Source organism: Grus americana, chromosome 10 (genome assembly GCF_028858705.1).
Source record: "Grus americana isolate bGruAme1 chromosome 10, bGruAme1.mat, whole genome shotgun sequence".
NCBI classification, from domain to species: domain Eukaryota; kingdom Metazoa; phylum Chordata; class Aves; order Gruiformes; family Gruidae; genus Grus; species Grus americana.
The window spans coordinates 11,361,625-11,374,970 of record NC_072861.1 but is presented as its reverse complement, the minus strand read 5'-3'; the positions used below and the strand labels follow the sequence as shown (position 1 = coordinate 11,374,970).

Here is a 13,346-nt window from a genome sequence, read left to right as displayed (position 1 = left end):
GGGGGGGGGGGAAAACCCTATCTTTGTTTTTTAAGACACAAAGAACATGAGGTACCACAATGCCAGCTCTAGAATGACATTTTAAACTACCGATTCAATCATGATCTTTAGTTTCTGAATAAGGGGCAGATTAAATAGAACACTTAAAAGATAAAATGTTGCAAGATATGAAATAAAGTGGATGACCTCAGCATTTTAACAATGGAGAAGAATGATGGCTCTTACATGTTCTTCAAGTCTCTCATTAGTCCTTACGGCTATGCTGTATAGGATTGGTGTCTTTACTATCTGTGAGACTCTTTCGGTGTGAAAGCTTCTGCCATGAATGCCAAACTCAAGCCATGTCTTGTCTGTATTCATCATGATTTCATGGAGAATGTCAGGAGGTGTTTCAGGGGGCTTGTACTTAATTCTCAGTCTTGCAGAGGCTCACACATGCACATTCTTATCTGGAGGAAGAGGACAATAGTCTGGGATTTGTAAAAGAGAGACGGGGCTACTATCAGTTACAGCAAGGTGCCCTCAGAGGCACCCTTACATTGCATAGTTGATATATAAGTAGCTTTATGTATCTGGTAAACCTCAGTGAACCATCTACACTGGTTTTCTAAGCTGTGTATTTGGTAGAATGAGAAAAATATTCTGCAGATAACTGTATTAACATTGTTTTGACATAACTAAATCTATTCTTTTTGTACAGCTGGGCTCTTCTACATCTGACAATGGTAAAATTAGTTCTGCACAATGTTAAGAACTTCTTTCCCATTGCTGGTCTGGAATTCACTGGTACGTTAAATTCTGCTTTACATTTTAGTTTTCTGTAAAAGTGGCTTTCTGTCAGACTTTGTTTTTTAATTTTTAAATTTAAACAATTTAATACATTATTTTTTAAAATTGTTAAGAAGTACATTTCTTTTCAAGATTGTTTTTTATAGTTGTATTATTCTGGGGTTTTGTACACACTGTAACTTAAATGATTTTTTTTTTCCTCTAAGCCTTACTTTATTAATTTTTCTGTTTAGATCTGCCTGTAACATCACCATTGGGCATTGCTGTAATAAAAAATTTGGAACACTGGGAACAGATTCTTCAAGACAGAATGGACCAGTTTGAAGGCCCACCACCAAACTACATCAATACTTATCCTAGCGACCTTGGCTTAGGTGCAGGCCCAGCTATTCTCCGCAATAAGGCAATGATTGAACCTGAAAACACACCATTCAAGTAAGTATTTTTTTCCTAGCAAAAACACATTCTTTGATCGTAGAAATACTAAAGAGTATTTCCACCTAAAGTTAAACAGCCAAATGAAGGTTAGCTAGATCTTAGTTCTAGCTAGTGCTTTACAGAAACTACTTGCCCACGTCCCTTTGTTCCTTCTTATGCAGCTGTCTCCTGCAGCAGCCTTTACTTATTCTGCTGCACCTTTCGCAGCTGCAGAAAGAAAGGAAAATAATATTTCTTGATATTTGCCTTGCACGAATTAGAGCTTAAACTTTGGTTGTGTTTTTTTTTCTTCAAATTGGAATTTCATGTAAAGTCATTCAGAGTCTTTCTTTAGATTTTTTTTGGTCCACTTTTAATTACATTGAAGCTTTTTCTTTTTATTTTTTTTTCTTTCTTCTTCTGTTTTATCCAGATCAAAGGATTATTCAGCTCTCCCAGCAAAAAGGCTCTGGCATTTTCTTGTGAAGCAGGAACTTCTTCAGGAGACTTTCATAAGATACATATTCACAAAGAAAAGAAAGCAAAGTGAGGTAAACAAAGGATGTAACTTATTTTTAAAAGAAAGCTAAATTATAACTGTTCCTCAGTCTCTTCAGTATTTCTTTTAATTTTTCTTTCCCTTTTTTCGTTGGCATTTCAATTTCCTTTCTGTCATTTAACAGTGTTTGGATTTTTTTTAAAATCAACATGACCATCATGTTGTTTATTGAAATATCAACTGAACCAAATATTTTTAGACAAGACATATCTCACCCTACCTTTATGTATTTGAATATTGTCCTAATTAAGAAACAGAACATTTGCAATAACTGTAATGAGTAAATAAATTTGAGTATTCATATCATATTCTTGTGTCATATTGAAAAAGAAATTTAAATGAGCTATTACTTTGTGTATATGTATATATGCATGAGTATTATATACATATAAAAGTAATATTATATAGTAATATATAATATGGGGCTTTACGAATTGTACCAGTTACAACTGTAATGAGTTCTAACTGAAAATTTAAACCAACACATAAGTACCGTGGGAAATAAGTATACTATTTAATATCTTTAAGAATTCCTGTAAGTATGGAGTTTGTGTGTGTATTACTCCTCCATTTATTTACTATATCATACATTTTGTGTTCATCTAGGAGGCATTACATTTTAAGTGAGTTTGTTTAGATTCCTGTCTTAGTTTCTGTGCCTTTTATAAAAAGTTAAAAATACATTTGTCATCATTTACTGACAGAGTGGCCTTTAAAATCTAGTTTGGAATGTTTCATTCTTTTTTTATATTTGTTTGTGCATGTGTTTTGTGTTTGTGACTGTGTGATGTTATGTAGTCTGTAGAAGATCGTGTGGAGCAGGTCAAACAAAACTGCGTAGCAGAAGATCACAAAAACAAGGTAGTATCCCTTCTCCCAAACCTCTAGCACATTCTTAAAAGTTCTGTGGAACTGGCTTTTCTTTCTCTAACCTGACTAACAGAAGCTATATGTTCTGTGTAGTCTGTGTGGCAGGCTTTTAATCAGTGAATTAACTTTGGATGTCCTGATAATTGGGATGAGTGAACACCTTGTAAATAGTGTTGCACACACAACTTTGTGTTTCTTAGACTCAAATATAACTTTTGGCTTCTAGAACACCAAAGAGTATGAGAAGTCTAAAGTTTAGCTTCCTAAACAATGCTGAGGCCACTGAACTTTTCTTGCATGAATTTTGTATAGATTTTTGCAGTCTGAATGTACCACTACAAAATGGATTTTCATACTAATTGAAATTTCTCATAAATGTTTTGTAGGTTGAAGCAGATCTTGGCTACCCTGGAGGAAAAGCAAAAATCATTCACAAAGAATCAGACATGATAATGGCATTTGCAGTTAATAAGGTAAGCCTCAAATACTACAGTAAGTGCAATAAAAAGATCTTAATTATAGTTAGTATAAATTTTCTATTTGTGCTGCATAGGCAAACAGCAATGACATTGTTTTGGCATCTACACATGATGTTCAAGAACTTGATATTTCAGCTCTACTGGCTGCTCAGTCGTTTATATGGATTGGGGAGGAATATGACAGAGAGTCTAAAAGGTAGGATTGTTTCTTTGTGGTTATATTAAGAGCATTGGTTTACTGTGAGGCTGCGTGTATAATACCTCTGTAAGCGCAAGTGGATCATACAAAAAACAGTTACTCTTCTTCAGCAGGTTTCAGAGTGCCTTACAAAGAAGTAAGGGAATGCAAAAGAATAATTACTGTCTGTTTCAGACATGGAGAAACTAAGGTTTTGAGGGGTCTGAGTATTTTGGGCATGCGTACACTGCACAGTGAAGTAAAATCCCATGGTGCCTAAGCTAATAAAGGAGGTGCTACCTTAGAAACACTGCAGTTGCACCATTGCAGTGATGAGGCTAGCTGGGATAGCTGATGCCAGTTGTACAATGCAACAGTCTAAATCACTGTCTCCTCCATTATTGTGCTGAGTGAGAACTGTGAACGTATCAGCTGCAGCAAGCACTCATCTGTACCACACTCCATTGCACAGAACAGATACATATATATATATAGACATGCAGGTCAGGAATATTCCAACAATATTCTTCAAGAGAAGCTTATATTCTCAGCGTCTATCCACAGTTAGGATCATTTGTTGAGGTTAAACACCAATAGTTTTGGAGCATGTGGAAAGCATTTGTACAATGTAAGTGCAGCAATTTCCAATTTGTAGTCTCATTATAGAATCACTTCCTCCACCCACTGCCATTAGGCTCTTGACAATGAGATAAGCAAACAGTGTTGGTAGCAAAGAAACATTAGTTTAAAGCAGAACACTGCTGTTCTTTTACAGCTCTGATGATATTGACTTTCGTGGTTCTACCACAACACTAACTCAGTCAACTGCACCATCTTTTGGAGTGAGTCAGATACAACCATCTTCATCTATGCCATGGTTAGGCAGTGGTCAAACTAGCACTGGAGCTGGTGTGGTAAGTAGCCTTGTTGCGTGCAGCTCGGGACACTGTTACTTTTTTTTAGTGTATTATTTAATAGAGAGACCTAGTGTGCATTAGTCATCATACTGTTAATTCAATGTTGACAGAAAAGGCCTACAATGACCAAGACCTGGCCAAAAAGAAGGCCAAACTAAGCATTTTCTTGTATATTGTGGCACAGAATTATTGAGACATAGAAAATAACAGGACAATCAGGTTTTTCTCTTTCTTGTGGGAACTTTGAGATAGGAGCTGGACTTTCTGGGGACAAAACAAAACAAACAAAGCCAACACCAAAACCAGAACAATCCCAAACTTTAAATTCTTGCGTTGGGACTAATATCAAAAGCATACACATCAGCATGTGTGTAAGTTCTTTATATAATAGAAGATAATACTATTTGAACTTTCATGTCTAAGAAAACTGTCATAAAGAGGCTTTAATTACTATACTGCAACTAAACATAATTCGATGCAAATAATGTTATCTTAACAGTTTTTTTAACTGGGGGACACTCACTATGTAGTAATATAAACAAAATTGAAGAGTGTGTTTGTGTCTTTTTTCAAAGTTATTTTTATTTGTTTTATATGAAGCTTATTAAAAGAAATCTGAATAACGTCAAGAGAATGGCTTCACATCCAGTCCATCAGTATTGTAAGTGAATCACACTTACTAGTACAGAGTAGATAATTTTCTATGAAATACTGTAGTATTAATGAACCTCTATCTTTTAATCTTAGATCTTACAGGAGCACAAGATGGTAGTGTTCGAATGTTTGAGTGGACAAGGCCACAGCAATTAGTATGCTTCAGGCAGGCTGGGAATGCCAGGGTTACAAGAATGCATTTCAATTCCCAGGGCAATAAGGTAAGTACAACATTTAGGATTTTTCCCTTGGTTTTTTTTTTGGTTTTTTGATTTTGTTTTATTCATAAAGAAACATTTGGTTGTGCTGTGACATCTAAAAGAGGTGACACACAAAACTGTTAAGACGTCCTAGAATGATGGCATAAGCAAGATCATATCATTCATTCTGGCTGCTTATAGAAACTTTGCAATAAATGCTGACCCTTACTCTCCTTTCTCTTCTGGCAGCTTCACACTGCTATCCCATATCCATTTGCCGCATTTTCAGACTTTTTGTTCTCCCTGTTCTGAAGTCTATGTTCCCATGTGGTGACTTCTTTAAATTAAACATTTTAAAAAAATATTGAGCTTACTTATTTTGTAGAAGCAAACTTGTATCAATCTAGGCACAGGTCTTCAAGAAGTGCTTCGCACTTTGTATTCTGGCCAAGATAAAGTTTTGACAGAATGCATTACCTAGAAGATACATACAATACAGCCTGTTAGTTGAGGAATGTACATATACTCCAGTACAGCGGACAGCAGAAAGAGAGTACAAGAGAGCCATACAAAATGACTCTGTGAGGTGCAGAAAACAGAGTGGACAAAAAGAAATTGTGAGGAATACCCACCTCTTCAAGTTTTTCATGTTGTCTATTCTGTTATTTTAACAGGGCTTGTCTACGTTTTACTTACAAACTATTTAACTTCATTACAGTTAAAAGTCATAAAAAGTTAATTCAAGGAGTTTGGGCATGTCTGTAAGATAACTATAAAACAAAGGTCAGCAACAGGATAGAAATAGCTGGAAATATGAAGTATGTCCCAGCATACCTATTTTCAGGTAGCATAAAATCTCATTTAAACTTCTTTAAAAAGTTTGTGGTTTGATTATATTTTGAGATATTGCAATCTTAACATCCCATGGGAATCAATTTTAAGTAAGAAATTAAGATGTACTAGTTGTCTCAACTGCTTCAGATGGAGGTCACTCAGGCAGGACTCATGAAACCTGAGGAAAAGGAGAAAAATATAAAAAATAATTCTAAATATTTCTAAAAACATTTTGTAAAATACTTATAGGTGTAGGGTATGCTTTATAGAATATACATTATTAATTGTTATGTATTTTAGTTAACAAATATAACTCAGTCATTTTACCATTCATGATATAGTATAGTCCTTCCATAATTATTCTTATCATGCTTTTATGGCATGGTGTCATGCATCTTTCTTTACTGAGCATTTTCAGATAGAGTCATGGAGTAACGATGCCTCTGTAAGCTTTCACATTTAACAGTAAGATTTGAAAGATAAGTTTCCATACTTAAAAAGCCTCCATTTCCAGAAAAGAGTTAGGGTACGTAGGAGAGCATCAATCATTAAATAATCATTAAACAATCAGCACTGAACTCACTTGGCTTCTAAATTACTTTTTTTTGTACCTGATAGTCATTGCTGTTGATATTTAATGTGCAGGCAATGATTTGGTGTTTCAGATTTTTTTTTTCCTGAAGTCAGCTGTTTACTGTCATGAAGTAAGCATCCAGTAACCAGTACGTTATGCTAATAAATGCAGTTTGTTCCTTGCAGTGTGGTGTTGCTGATGGTGAAGGATTTCTAAGTATTTGGCAAGTAAACCAAACCACCTCCAATCCTAAGCCCTATCTGGTAAGTAAACAGATTTCTTTTTATAGAGGAAAGTTAAGTCTTTGAGACTTCAGACAGGCCAAGAGTGTAAGAGTTTCACTGAGATGTTTTCAATTTTAATGCTTTTTAATTGGCATACTTTATCAGAACAACTGTAGCGTTTCAGTGATACATCTTTGGAGAACTAACTGTACAATAACCATAAGTTGCAATGTAATTACAAATACTACTTCAGCATTACCCTTGATTAAATTAAAAATCAGAGCTGACTAATTACAACACCAAGACTTAGTAAAAATACCCTCTCCAATTCTTTTCACTGCTTCTTAACAGTACATGAAGACCATGCTTAATTTGAAAATCAGGCTGTGATACACTATATTGTAGATTTTTTTTATAATTCTCTTGTTTTAGTATCATTTTATTTTATAGTGGATTTTTAATCCATTGTTCCATTCTTTGAGGTTTCAAACTGCATTGCCTGTCAGTTTTTAAACTGTTTAAAAGACTGCTTGTGTTATGCTATCAGTGACATCACAGCAATAGTAACTTTTGATGCAGACTACAGCTAATAAGATTGCATCTTTTTTGTTTGTTCTGTTTTTAATAGAGTTGGCAGTGCCACAGTAAAACCACAAGTGACTTTGCATTTATAACCTCTTCAAGTCTAGTTGTGACATCGGGACAGTCCAATGATAACAGGTGTGTTTAAAGAAACAGTGAGGAATTTCACCAAAGCTACCTATTCATCTCCATTAATTTGCTAGCTCTTGTGCATTAATGTGGGGCTGACATTTTAAGGCTCAGTGTTCTAAGCTTTGTTACAGCTTGAACTTGCCAGATGATTCCTCTGAACAGCATTCCTTCAGTCGCTTGTTTCCCAAATTTAGTTTTTGTGAGGAGTAGTCAACAGTTAACTATTTTTTTCAAGGTGTACTCCAAATGCAACTAGTTTGATGTGATGCTATTGCTGGGGGAAGAAATATGTTCATCAAAGGCAAAATAATTCTTTTTCTCTGAAAAGAGCAACTTCTATGATTTCTTGGTACAACCTAGGATTAGTATGCATCTTAAAGGTAGAAAGTATAGTTCTACTAAGAAACATAAAAGAGCATAGAAAAAATTAAAGCTCTTAACTCTTTACATATGCTCTCAAGTGACTGCAGAGAGTCAAGGGCTCCTTGTTCAGCTCTCCTGTCTAGACTTTGACATAAAATGTGAACACTTTGTGTCACGTCACCCCAGGAATCACTTAGCAACAGGTCATAACGACTTTTTTTTTTGCCCCCCTCAGAAATGTGTGCCTCTGGGACACTTTGGTTTCATCTGGTAACAGTCTTATACATGGTAAGTACTGCAGTGAAAAACCTCCACTTCTCATTGAGTACGGAAATATAGCATGTGTATGCATTTGGGGTAAGGGGAAAAATTTGCACTGGGGCACTGGTCTAAATGTGTGCATGCACCAGAACTGGTATGTATAATCTCTAGCAAGATGTTAACCTGCTCTGTATAGAAAAGTATGAAGAAAGAAGGTCATACACACAAAGCTAGCTTTGTGACAGTATTAATAAAGCCTGAAATATCTGAATACAGTCCTGAAAAAAATTAACAGCTACTATTTAAGGCTGCATTTTGAACTCTTATGTGTATGCAGGCTTTCACTTAAACTGGCACTTAATTCATACATCCAGTACTCTGTTGAAGCATAGAGGAAAAGACAACTGTAGATAATAGTAGAAGCAACTCCTTCTGTCTGCTGTCCTTGTCTTTCAGCACTTGGACTGGATTCTTAAAAAGATGTTTGTGTCCATTTGACCAGTTCAATAATTTCATCTTCATGTAATGAACTAAACCAAAATTTGATTATGTTAATACATACAAAGCCAAACATAATGCTCTGGGCTTTTAAAAGAGCAAATTCAACCATCATAAACATCTGCAAACAACTGCAGTACTTGAGTGATCAATAGGTACATTCCAAGATTCATATTTTAAAACTAGCAGATCGCACAGTTCAGCCTCATTTTAAATAAATTGACTTAGGGCTCCTATGAACAATAGGTTAGAAAATTAGAATATAATAATACATATCTATAAGATAATTAATATTTAAATTTTTTGTTCAGCTACACTATTTTTTTTTTTAACTCAGGAATTTAATTGAACTTAATATGGTCAAATTTTTAAATTCAGGTGTGCTCCTGTATTCTACAATAAATTAGACTGCATATCATGCTTTCTTGTTTATTAGATCTATATAGCTATATATATTTTTGAGAGCAAAAAGCTGTTAGCTGATATGGCATTACCCATATGAAGGAATGCATCTGTCGAGTTAGAAAATATTCATGTAACAATTCATAGAAGAAATGCATTTTAAGATGGAAAGCTACTTACAGTTTCAAATCTATGAAATTCTGACATCCTTCTTCTTCAGCCTTCACTTGTCATGATCACGGTGCCACAGTACTCCAGTATGCACCTAAACATCAACTGCTAATTTCTGGAGGTAGGAAGGGATATATCTGCATCTTTGACATCAGACAGAGGCAAATCCTTTACACCTTCCAAGCACATGAATCAGCTGTTAAGGCCCTCGCACTGGATCCATGTGAGGACTATTTTGTTACAGGCTCAGCAGAAGGTAACATGAAGGTAAGGTATCAGAGGATCTGAGTTGTATAGGAGAGTATTTAGCTAAAGGAATGTATTGACATATCTTGATCAGCATGCTGTAAATAGCCAGATGAATGCAGTAACAAACCAAAAACAAACCCAAAAAACCCAAACCTAGATTTGATATATAGGATGCTTGCCTTGCATTTATAATGTAAACTTAAATGTACTAATATCCTTCTAAAGCAAGGTGGGTTTTTCCCCTGCTAAGGAAGATTAAACAATCTCTTTAAAGTTGTGTTACTGAATTTTAAGTGGATAAAGCTAAGTACATGACTCTGAAACCTTAGCTTTATTTTCCTCTCTTAACAATGTTCTGGTTTTGCCTTTGGATACTTCTCTTTGTAATACAGGGGGCGCTCAATAACTTCAACATCATGTAAAGTTTCTGTAACATCAAGTTCTGGTTTTTTTTCTTGATGCTGTAGCCCCAGACAGCTACTGAGATATCATAGCAGTAAGAACAAACAAAACCCAAGAAATACAGTCCCTGTTTTAAAGACCTTATTTCCTGAATACTAAAGGAAGGAAATACAAGAATGTGATAAAGAGAAGGAGAATACGGTTTCTTTCCTTTTAGCAGGGCTGCATACTAATAGGTGCTTTCTGTGCCTCCACACACTTCGTGGCATGGTCTTGATGAGAGCTCCTGCAACCTAGGACACAACAGACAGCTCAGACAGCTGTGCTACCACTCTGCATGCTTATTCATTATGCACCTTACTCTCCGCAGCATTCCTTAGTAGAAAGGCATTTCCAGCTGCTGGAAAACTGACAATAGTCATCTTGGCTAAAAATGCAATCTGTGCATTTCTGCAGCTTTCATGAGGGGGAAGCTGGGAGGGGCACTACTGATCAGGTAACACAGGGCAGCTTCAGCCTGTGAGCAACCAGCTGGTCCACATTAAGGTAGCCTTATGCATCATCAGGAGCCTCTCAAGACTCTTGGACTTCTAATTGTTGCTAACAGACAACAAAAAATACCCTTTATCTTTGCTGAATAGGGTTTAGAACAGCCAGGAATATGAAACATTAGGGAAAAAATACAAATCCTAATTTTAATCTCCTTTTGTCATTCTTTTGATACAGGTGTGGAGACTGACTGGCTATAATTTAATTCATTCATTTAAAAATGAACATGCTAAGCAGTCCATCTTCAGAAATATTGGTGCTGGTGTCACCCAGATTGAAACTGTGCAAGGCAACCGTATCTTCTCCTGTGGAGCAGATGGCACGCTGAAAATGAGGGTTCTTCCCAATGCTTTCAATGTACCTTCAGGCATTTTTAACATTCTGTAGCGTTATGTGAGCTAATCCTGGTTTTATATAATGTCCCTTTAAGTAGCTAAAGATCATGGTGATATGCACTGTAGAAAGGAAACAGAATGCTTCCTTTCAAAGCAGTAACTGCAGCATTAAGTACTATGGGGAAAAAGATAAAAAAAAAACCCAGACTTTTACAACAGGTGTATTTTGAGTATGCCCATAAGGATCACTGAGGTGGAAATGCATGTACTATATTGTAAAAGCAAAGAATTAAACTCAGTACAGTCAGTCATAGGTGGGGTTATTGCTCAGTAACCCACAAGCTGCATTTAGTAAGTGTATTGTAAAGATTCTGACATTCGTCAGTCACTTAACAAGCACTGTGGCTCTACAAGTCAGTAAGCATTTCTGATGTGATTTTTATTCCCATTTTTCCCACTAATTCAAGCATGTGAACAACTTCTTATTGTAAAATAGTTTAGTTTTAATTAAGGATACTCAGTGTATTTGAAGGTGTAATGGATGCAAATGCCATGGAATATGTGCAATCGAGAACGTGCTGGGACATGTATCATTTTATGCTGAGAATTTTTTCCCAGTTAGTATTAATACACAGTTTACACTGTAACTTGCACATCAACACATTTTTAAATGTGATGGTTTTTAATTTGCACACCATTTTCCTTTCTTTCTGACAGCTATATTTTCTATTGGACACCTGCCTTTACTTTAGGAATGTATTGTAAGCACTAAGTGTTTGTAGTGAAGACATCCATTATTCTAGTCAGCTTTTAGTTTTGAAATTCATTTGTCCAGAAAATACTTCATTAAATGAAGCTGTTAAGAGAATACCAATGGAACATATAATGCCGCATTTCAGATGAATGTCAGGCTTTATGTGGCCAGCTAGTAACTAGTGGATAAATCTGGTAATTCAATTATTACCACAGTATATTGTATAAACTATGCAGAGTTCGATATTGTTTGCTTGTAATATAATTAGCTACTGTTGTCAGATGTATTTTTCTGTTGTAAACAAAAAACATGTTCTTAAGAGATGGGAACAGATATCTGCATATTTAAATGTTAACAAACTGTCTTATTCCTCCAATGAAAATGTTGATGTCTGTGCTGTATTGTAAAATATACTAGAATTAAAAGCACCTTCTCCAAAGGTGATTTTAAATTGCAGGCTGTGAAGTACGGGAAGTATGAAAAGAAAGAAGAGTAAATGCCATTGTTTAGTTTTCCCTTTGTAAGTTAAATAAATTACTTTTATTTCATGGAACAGTCCCTTCCAGAACTCTTCCTTATATTTATACAGATTTAACTAAACCTCCAGTGGACTGACTGGATACTGCCTGAGCCAGCTTTAACTTGACCTCAGACTGTACTGAGATAAAAGGATTAACTATTTAACATTTTATTTTCAGCTGTCCTAGAAAAGCATAAGGTTAACAGAATTTAGTTCTTCATCTCCAACAAAGGCAGCTGCAAGAAACACAGCCTAGTTCTGTCACTGAGAAGAGGCAGAATTTTCTGGCCCTCCTCCAAGACATTGATCTGAGTGGTTCAACAACGACACTCAGAAATTTAACCTGATTTAAGATAGGCGCATTATCTAGAAACTGTCACATCTGGCTTGAACAGTATTTGCCCAAGTATATTGCCGAGTTGGGTTTTTTTGTAGCCAAAAAGTCTACTTTATTAGTACCATAATTCATTTTTTTTCAAAACAACAACAAAAAAACCCCCAAAAAACCCATGAAAAAAACAACTGAAAGTCAAAAGAAGCCCATATACACAAAACCATAGCTCTGGACTGAAGTTTCATGCTCTTTATAGGTATAGATAGAACTCTTGGTATAAAAGTTTTGATGTATATACTAGTTCAAAGTACTAATTACAATTTTTTGTTTCCCTCTGCATCTCTCTCCTCAGCATGCACGGCCTGAATCCTGGCCTTAGTGAAACCAGCAAATATGCTGAGAAGAGAGGGTACAGCCCAGGCCCAATCACCCCTGTATTGCCCACTGAAGCTCAGCTGCAGCAGAGGTGTTTTTCCAGCCCATTTGCTAGACAAGGTTCTGCAGGCACAGATGTTCCCAAGTTCGTTAATCCCATTGATGGTGCCTGGATGTCATATAGGTATTAAACCCTGAAGTGCACTGAGCTGTTGAAGTGACACTTTGCTTCTAAATATTTGGATGAGCTCCATGAACTTTACCAATATACGCAGGCAGCTTAGAAATTCAGGTAGGGGTTTTCTGAGAGTGGGATTTTGAATACAGATACATAAAGCAACAGTAGGAATTTATGTTTCAATGTTAAATTTAGCAATCTGAAATACCACAACAAAATGTAAGTCAAAAAGTTCCTATTATTTCTCACCTCTGGCTCTCAAATTTGAATGTGAGTGGGCAATCTCTGAATTAAGATTAACAGCAAATTAAGTCAGTAAGCACCATGATGAATATGTGCATTCCCACTCCAGATATTTTATTTTTCTAAAAATAGCAGCAAAATACACCCTTCATTTTATGATTTGATTTGTATAGATGAATACAGGGAAAATCTTTTTTAGAAATGTACCTTTCAATAATTAAGTATAGTGTATAAATTATAGTGGTATAGTTTACATGGCAATAAGGGACAAAGAAGAGTCTGCAGCAACACAAGCAACTCAAA

General features: G+C 35.6%; 1 protein-coding gene across 3 annotated transcripts in view; it reads left to right on the top strand.

Annotated features, from left to right (window-relative positions):
- The window catches only part of DMXL2 (Dmx like 2), a 54,453-nt gene extending 42,510 nt beyond the window's left edge, over positions 1-11,943 (top strand). For 2 of the 3 annotated variants that reach the window (XM_054837320.1, XM_054837322.1), the window contains exons 31-44: positions 701-786; positions 1,023-1,224; positions 1,640-1,757; positions 2,564-2,626; positions 3,022-3,108; positions 3,189-3,310; positions 4,068-4,206; positions 4,810-4,870; positions 4,957-5,084; positions 6,657-6,734; positions 7,324-7,415; positions 8,008-8,060; positions 9,154-9,371; positions 10,482-11,943. In XM_054837320.1, the coding sequence (XP_054693295.1) occupies positions 701-786; positions 1,023-1,224; positions 1,640-1,757; positions 2,564-2,626; positions 3,022-3,108; positions 3,189-3,310; positions 4,068-4,206; positions 4,810-4,870; positions 4,957-5,084; positions 6,657-6,734; positions 7,324-7,415; positions 8,008-8,060; positions 9,154-9,371; positions 10,482-10,691 (1,657 nt within the window). In that variant the 3' untranslated portion in view covers positions 10,692-11,943. The remainder of the gene's footprint in view (positions 1-700; positions 787-1,022; positions 1,225-1,639; positions 1,758-2,563; positions 2,627-3,021; positions 3,109-3,188; positions 3,311-4,067; positions 4,207-4,809; positions 4,871-4,956; positions 5,085-6,656; positions 6,735-7,323; positions 7,416-8,007; positions 8,061-9,153; positions 9,372-10,481) is intronic. The other variant, XM_054837321.1, reaches the window with a different exon arrangement.
- The last annotated feature ends 1,403 nt before the right edge of the window (positions 11,944-13,346 follow it).